At 45.2% G+C, this 7,571-nt stretch overlaps 1 protein-coding gene across 11 annotated transcripts in view; it reads right to left on the minus strand.

Annotated features, from left to right (window-relative positions):
• Nucleotides 1-7,571, minus strand: part of sox5 (SRY-box transcription factor 5) — a 91,211-nt gene that overhangs the window by 83,300 nt on the left and 340 nt on the right. For 9 of the 11 annotated variants that reach the window (XM_030440046.1, XM_030440045.1, XM_030440052.1 and 6 more), the window contains exon 1: nt 5,830-5,945. The exons of the other annotated variants lie outside the window; for them this stretch is intronic. In XM_030440046.1, coding sequence (XP_030295906.1) covers nt 5,830-5,852 — 23 coding nt within the window. In that variant the 5' untranslated portion in view covers nt 5,853-5,945. Of the gene's footprint in view, nt 1-5,829; nt 5,946-7,571 lie in introns of those variants that run through there. 11 annotated transcript variants of the gene reach the window in all.

Genomic DNA, 7,571 nt, shown 5'->3' on the forward strand with positions numbered 1-7,571 from the left:
TCTTGTTAACTCCTCTACTCAGAACAAGCTTTCAGGGAGCGTGGGAGCCTCCTCTGGAGAATTCCACAGTAAAGTGTGTGCGCTTCGGCATATGCATGCGTGTGTGTGCATGCGTGTATGTGCTCAGCCTCTCTTTAAATTACAACCCATTATTTCAGTCACTACACAAACACATGCTGAACAGTCAGTCGGATCTGTCTTCTACAGTAAAAAATAAGCACGGCGGCTAATTCTAAAGTGCTGTCAAGAGTCAAAGTGACATTTGTGGAAGGTTTTTCTTCCCGCCACCTTGTGACTGCTAAGAACTGCCTGCCTGTCACTCAGGTACGGTCTATTTGCGTGTAAATGCGAGCTATCTTTTGAAATTGTTCTCTGAGGGAATGGAAGGGCATATCAAAATAGTTGAGCGGAATGTGCCTTTTAGATAAGGCGCCCAGGGCGCTTTGCCTCCGAGGAGCCGACCGCAACATTTACATCCGTATGACACCTCAGGCGGGAATTTAAACAAATGTTTCCCCCTGTGTCGCGCTATCACTCGCTTTATTGCCACCCCCCCCACCCACCCTTCTCTTTTTCTCTCTGGCTGCGTCGTCTCAGCTTTCAAAACGATTTCTCCCTCTCGCGCTGTCTCTATCTCTCTGTCACACACTCTTGAACTTATTTTAACATCGTCTGTCCTCCTGCTCTTTCCCTTTCTCTGTCTTCCTGCCTCTCTCTCCCCGCCCCACCCGGTGTTGTCTTACTTACTGTTCCCTCTTTACACAATCAGCTGTTTGTAAGAATGTCGCTCCATCCCTCCCTCCCTCCTCTCGCTCCTTCCCTCCCTTCTTCCCTGTGCAGACTCTTAAGGATATTGCCTAATATCTATTTATAGGCTGTCCTTTTGAACAGTGGGAAGAGTGGGGCAGCAACAGCGAGGAAAGACTGAGATTGAGGGATAAAGATTAGCAGAGGGATGACCTGAAGAAGGAAGTCACTGATATTCCTTTCCTCTTGGTGTTGCCCCGTTAGGTCTTGAAGTTCTTAAATTTAAGTGTTAAGCAAGTGTTAAGAAACGTATGCAGTATAGCTGCAAAGAAAAGTCAATTAATCAATTAGCTCACAGACAGAAATGACCTGCTAAAAAAATCTTTTGAGAAAAAATGTCAAACGTTTGCCGTTCCTAACTTCTTAAAAGTAACGATATGCAGCTTTTCGTTGTCATTTCCGATGAGTCTTTGGGGCTTTAGGCTGGACGACAGAAGCAATCTGAAGACGCTTCACTAACTAAACAATTTATTGATTGGGAATGAAAATAATAAATAATGTAAATAATTGTCGCTGTAGCCCTGCTTCTAAGTAGAAACATTTTTTAATTCCTCTCCAACATTTAGATACAGAAAACCTGGGTAACTAAAAAAAACCAAAAAAAAAAAAGCCTAAACAAATGTCTCAACTTCATAAGCAAAATGGCTATTTGTCGTGTAAATACACTGTGATATTGCCGGTACAAATGTCCTGCTTGTTAATACTGATGTCAAATGCTGTAAAATGCCTGCTGGATTTTCCCTGATGACTTTCTCTGCCGAGGTAAACAGTGTGTAACGGGGAGAAAAAATCTGAACACAGCTCTTGCCTGTGTACGCTCACACACTCATATATACACACAGACACACCCTTACACACACACACACACACACACACACACAAAGGTGCAGACACACACTCAGCCTCACACACACACAAAGCATCCTCTGTGAGGTGCCCTAAATCGGCGGCCGACAGCCCAAACCGTGCTTCCTGTCCAGCTTAACCACAAAAGGCAATAACACACACAACCCTAATGTCACCGCTGTTAATCACATACATGCACGCTGTAGAGACAGTCATGTGTTGTCTGTGTGTGTGTGTGTGTGTGTAAAGAGAGAGAGCAAAAAGGGGTGGGCGCAGAAGACGTGGACCAAGTCATGTGGCCTCTGGGACTACCTCTCTCTCTCTATTTCGGTCTGTCTGTCTGCCTCTCTCGTCCATTCATCCACCCAAAGCTTTAGTCATCAGCAAGGCAACGCTCCACATGCCCTTCTTGTCATTTTTTTCAGCTTTTTTTTTTTCCCCCCTCTTTCAAACCTTATTCATGTCTTTGCACTGAGTCATCAGACAACGTGATCGTCACTGACATTTTGGCACAGAAGACAGGATGGAGAAATGATGAAGTTTAGAGGAGGAGGGAGTGAAAAGAGGAAAGTTTGCTGCTCTGCTCCGTCTGTACATCTGTTAACTTTAGGTATCACCGGCATCACCGGGCGAAAACAGCTCGTGGGAAAATCTCGACTGTTGCTGTTGTAGAAAAAAAGAAGACGACAAGCAGAAGGAGAGAGTTGGGGGAGGAGGAGAAGGAGGGGAGGACTGAATAGAGACAGACAGAGAGAGGGAAAAGTGCATCCGGTGGACGAGCGGCGGCCCCGCTCCCCCGGTGTTTTGCGAGGAGGGGAGACGCGGCATAATGTTTATTGAGCGAGGGACAGTGTTTTTCCATTGTTGTGCCAGGCCACTATTTGTGCTGCATTTGTTAAGCAATCCATAAAGGAGTCACAACATTTGTCTCACTGTCAGCGACTTGGCTTGCCCCTGTAAACCAGACACACAAACTCACACACACACACACACACACACAAATGCAAGCTCATTCTCTCACATAAATGACAACACACAAATGCTCGCACACACACTCCCAGCTGGCCTCTTTCTGTCGTCCCGCACTTTGAAACTCTCCCACCTCGGCCCAAATGGTCTCCTCCGCTTCCCTCTGACCCCCCTCCCCTCGTGCCTTCCCCTCTTCCTCCCTCTCTATCTTCTCTCTCTCTCTCCCTCCCTCGCTACCTGGAAAGACAGAAGTTTCATTGTAGCGCTCTGGGAGGGAGCTCCAAGCCTCTAACACTGTCTCCTATTGTCGATTGGAGGGATGGTAAACACTAGTGTGTGTGTGTGTGAGTGAGTGAGTGAGTGACTTGGTGAGTGTGTGTGTGTGTGTGTGCGTGAGAAAGTGAGAGAGAGATAGAGAGAGAGAGAGAGAGAGAGAGAGCGTTAAACATAGTAGGATTAGTGTAAGACAAGCTGCCTGAATTGATGGATGGCTGGAGAAGAAGCAGAAGAAGAAGAAGAAGATGTGGAGAGAGTAAGATGATGTGAAATACGCACACACTGAACCACACATTCACGCACCCCGCTGGAGTTTTCCTGCTCTGTTGACAGTGCAATACCTCCAGCTGACCTTTGACTTCCACCCTGTGACCTCATGTCATATGACCAGACTCTAGTTAGCCTGGAGGGACACCCCCGTCTGTCTCCGTCTGTGTTTTACACACGGGCACACACACACGCACACACACTTTCTCTCTGTTTCTAACACTCCATCGCTCTTGCCCCTTCATTCCGGACCCCTTCATCATCTTCCCCCCCTGATCAATAGAGAACAAGAACAAGAACAAATGCAGTCTAATGTTCCCCCTCCCTTTCTTCTATTGGCTGTCACAGTGGGTCAGCTGATCGCACTGGGGTGGGAGGTCGTGGTGGGAGAGAGTTGCTGTGGGTGGGAGTGTGGTGGGAGAGGGGAGGAAGTGGGGACGAGGGGGGAGGAGGGGGGCTTTAGCATTCTCCTCTGGTATTTTTCTGTCTGTCGTTCTTTCTTTCCTTTTCTTTCTTTTCGCTCCCCTCTCGCTCCGTGGATGGAGACACGGTTATCAAGGCTCTCTGGGGACAGACAATATGGCCCAGACAATGGCCTCCAGTCCGAGGTGGTGGTGGGAGGGTGAGGGGAGAGAGAGGGAGAGAGGGAGAGAGGGAGAGAGGGAGGCCGGGACAGGGCCACAGGGGAAGAGAGGGGCAGAATAGCGCATTAGTTTGCAGAGCACGGACACTCTACTCAATTACTCCACTTGCTCTCTCTCTCTCTCTCCCTCTCTTTCCTTCACACACACACACATTCTCTCTTTCCTCAAACGCACACACCACTTTAATCTCACCCTTTTAAATGAAGTACAGAGACACTTACAGTGGAAGCAGCACTGCTCACTTAAATTGGAAACAAGTTTTTATCATCTGCCGCAGGAATTTCTCTCCTAAAACCTGTCCGTACCTCTACAATTACAAAATAAAAGTCAATAATTATTCAAATAAATACAAATAAACAGCCGAGTTGGATTCTGGTTTTGTTCAAGCAGCAACAACGCAATGCAAAAGAAAATGCTCAAACTTAAGCCCTGCATGCATAATTACGTTTGTCGGAGTATCATCAGAATAATATTTTAATTAAGTTTTCAAAGAAAAAAGCATTTAATATGTAGAAAAGCCTTTTTCAGACTGTTTTTATTATTATATATATTATAATATTGGATTAATATTAGTAGTGCAATCATTTGTAGGCGGAATCTTACTGTTGTAGGCTGATTTCAGCTATTTTACATACTGAATCTACAACACACCGCATTTTATCAGTTCTTTTCTAGGTAAATCTTCAGTAGTAATTATAGCCGTCCAATAATTGTTTGAGGAAACAAGTACTCATTTTTCTCTGACTGAAATACGCAAGTCAAGTACCTCAGAATCATCCTTAGGTACAGTACTTGGCCAGACGTACTTATTTACTTTCCACAGCTGACAATGAATCATATTTACTCATAATAAAATAAAACAGTTCGTTTCAATGAATTGAAGTAAAATCCTTCAGGCTGCGGACGCCGTCCTTGTTGCTGAGTGCGCGGCGACTGATGTCAAATTCTATCTTGAGTGTGTCCCGTTTAAACCGCTCAAAGTGTTGACACATCCACTGCTGGCTGCCCCCCCCCCACCACCACCACCACCACCACTACCTTCAAACGCACTGACATGCACACAAACACCCCAATAAACGGAGGGGACAAATGGAGGGGTGTGAAAATCCACCACTGCCTTTCCTCTCCTCCCTCCTCCCCCTACACCACCTCAACCCCCAAACATCACCCCCGACTCCCCCTCTAAACTCACTCTATGGCACTCTCACTTTTCTGTGACCCTGCTCCTTCTTCTTCTACTCCTTCTCCTGTCCGTCAGCGAGGAATGTGTCAGTTTGACCACATCATTCCCTTCATCTCCACATGCATCCAGTGCCACACGGGCTCCTTCAAACGTCTCTTTTCTCAGTCTTCTCCCTCTGTCTTTTGGTTGCTTTGGCTTTCTCTGCGTCTCCCTGTGTGTATATTTCTGTTCTGTTTGTGCGAACAGATGAGGCCGTGTTAGCGAAGGCAGTCTGTTTCCACTATTTTCAGCTTCGGCTGGAAATTTTGATACACGGCCGAGCGCTCGGAGAACCGAAAAAAAAAAAAATGTTCGAATCATAAAAAGCTTGATTACGGTGTAAAATTAGAATATGATATAATATAAATCGCAGAAGACTCAAGCTTTTGTTAAAGCATGAAGTGCATTTTTAACAGCTTAACACGCAGAGACAAAAAAAAAAAAAACATATCACAAGACTTTTGTTGGCTTAAATAAAATCTGAACAAAAACTGTTTTATTTCACCCTCAAACTCATTATTCGACAACAAATAAAAAAAAAATCAGTAATGATTTCTCACCTATAAAAAAGGAATATTTCTTTCAGACAAACCCTTCTTTTAGAAACTCTGACAAAACTCTTCTTCATCGGCTGCTTTCAATCAAAAGTGAGTGAATTTTTACAAGAATACAATTTAAGAGGAAGAGAGGAAGGAGAAGGAAAAGGGGGAAGAGGAAGTGTGGTGAGCGGATGAAGAAGAAGAAGAAGAAGAAGAAGAAGAAGAAGCATGGTTGAAGGAGGCGAGAGCGGACACTTACAGAGACGCAGGAACGGAGAGCATCGCGACCACCGAGGCTGGAGCGCACACACACTGGCAACTCACACACACTCCGCTCCGCTGAGAGACTACCGCTCGACACACACGAAAACACACACACACACACAAACACACACACACACACACACACACATACGGAAAGGAAGATACCCCTCTCTCGCTTACACACATACACACACATATATGAACACACACACACACACACACACACGGCCAGAGCCACAGTGATGGAGTGCATTACTGGAAAGCAAGAGTTTTAAGCGCTCTCCTCCTAAGTCATTGTAATCCCTGCATTTATCTCCATACATTCTGCTTTTCTGTGTAATCCTTTAAATTTTTAATTCCTCCTAGCTGTTGTTATCTTTTTTTTCTCTCTCCTCAACCACTTTGCCGGATTGAACGGTTTATTAAAAACACATTTTTTTTGCCACATCTCAAATGTGTTCTTAATTCAAAGGGGGCCCCCGAAATCCCCCACCACCTCCACCCTGCCGACCCCAGTTTATCTCGGAACAAAAGATTAGTTTCATCGGGCAAAACAGAGCGCTACTTTAGTGCAATAAAAGTCAAGGCAGGCAGAGGAAGAGAAGAGGCGTGTGTGTGTGTTTGCGTATATGTGTGTGTGTGTGTGTTAGTATTAAAAATGCCGGGTATTATAACATAATCTGTCTCTCCCGGCATTAAGCATCAAACAGCTATTATTCCACAGGCAAAAGCCACTTGTGTTGACAGTGTCGGAGTGGGGCAAGGTTAGAGGGTTCGCACCTCTAAGTGAAGGAGGCCCGCACAAACATCAGAGGAGCACAGTGAGATTAACATTAGCATACGGCAAGGAAAAAAAAACAAAACAAAAACAACACCACCACGCAGAGTGACAATAGGATTACTGAGGGTTTGCATGTATTGAATTTGGATTAAGTGAAAAAAAATAAATCGTAAATAAGTGAAATATTAAAAGGCGCGGATGAGCAGGAGGGCATGTTGTAAACACGTCAACTTCTGATTGAAAAAAAATCTTTATTGTTTGAATTTTGAGGTGTTTGAAATGATAAATGAATTATTTTACGAGTATTTGACTTGTTGCAGCACTTCAACATGTTGGGCTGTTTCAGATAGATACATATAAATAGCTGGCAGAGTAAAGCAGAAGTAAATAAAGTTGTGGTGAGCAGTGGAGATGAGATGATGAGAGGACACACACTCACGAAAAAAAAAACACGCACACACTCACACTTCTCTAAAGTGTCTCTTTTTCTCTCCTTCACACACTCACACACCCCAACGCCGTTTTAAGCAGTTTGTCTGTGGAGGTATTGAACTGAAACGCAACTTTAGTCAGGAGGTATAGAGGAGGAGAAGTCCCGTCTGTTACTGCCGGGACAGACACGCATGAACACACACACACAAACACACACACTCACACTCACACTCACATGTAATGCCTGCTTTCGCCCTGCTTTGCATGGTATATCTTCCAAAAGGACAGGAGTCAATCATCAACTCTGCTTCACATCTCTCTGTCACACACACACACACACACACACACAAACACACACACCCACCCACACACACACTTCAGCCTCAAACTCCGCAGACTCTCGCTGAGACAGTTCACATGCTTTACGCACAGACACACACACATACCGAGTCTTCTCCTCACACACATGCCTTCCCCAATCTATACTCCTATCCTCCCGGCACCTTCCCCTCCCTGTCTCTGTC

The sequence above is a fragment of the Sparus aurata genome, chromosome 14, assembly GCF_900880675.1.
Source record: "Sparus aurata chromosome 14, fSpaAur1.1, whole genome shotgun sequence".
In the NCBI taxonomy this organism is placed as follows: Eukaryota; Metazoa; Chordata; class Actinopteri; order Spariformes; family Sparidae; genus Sparus; species Sparus aurata.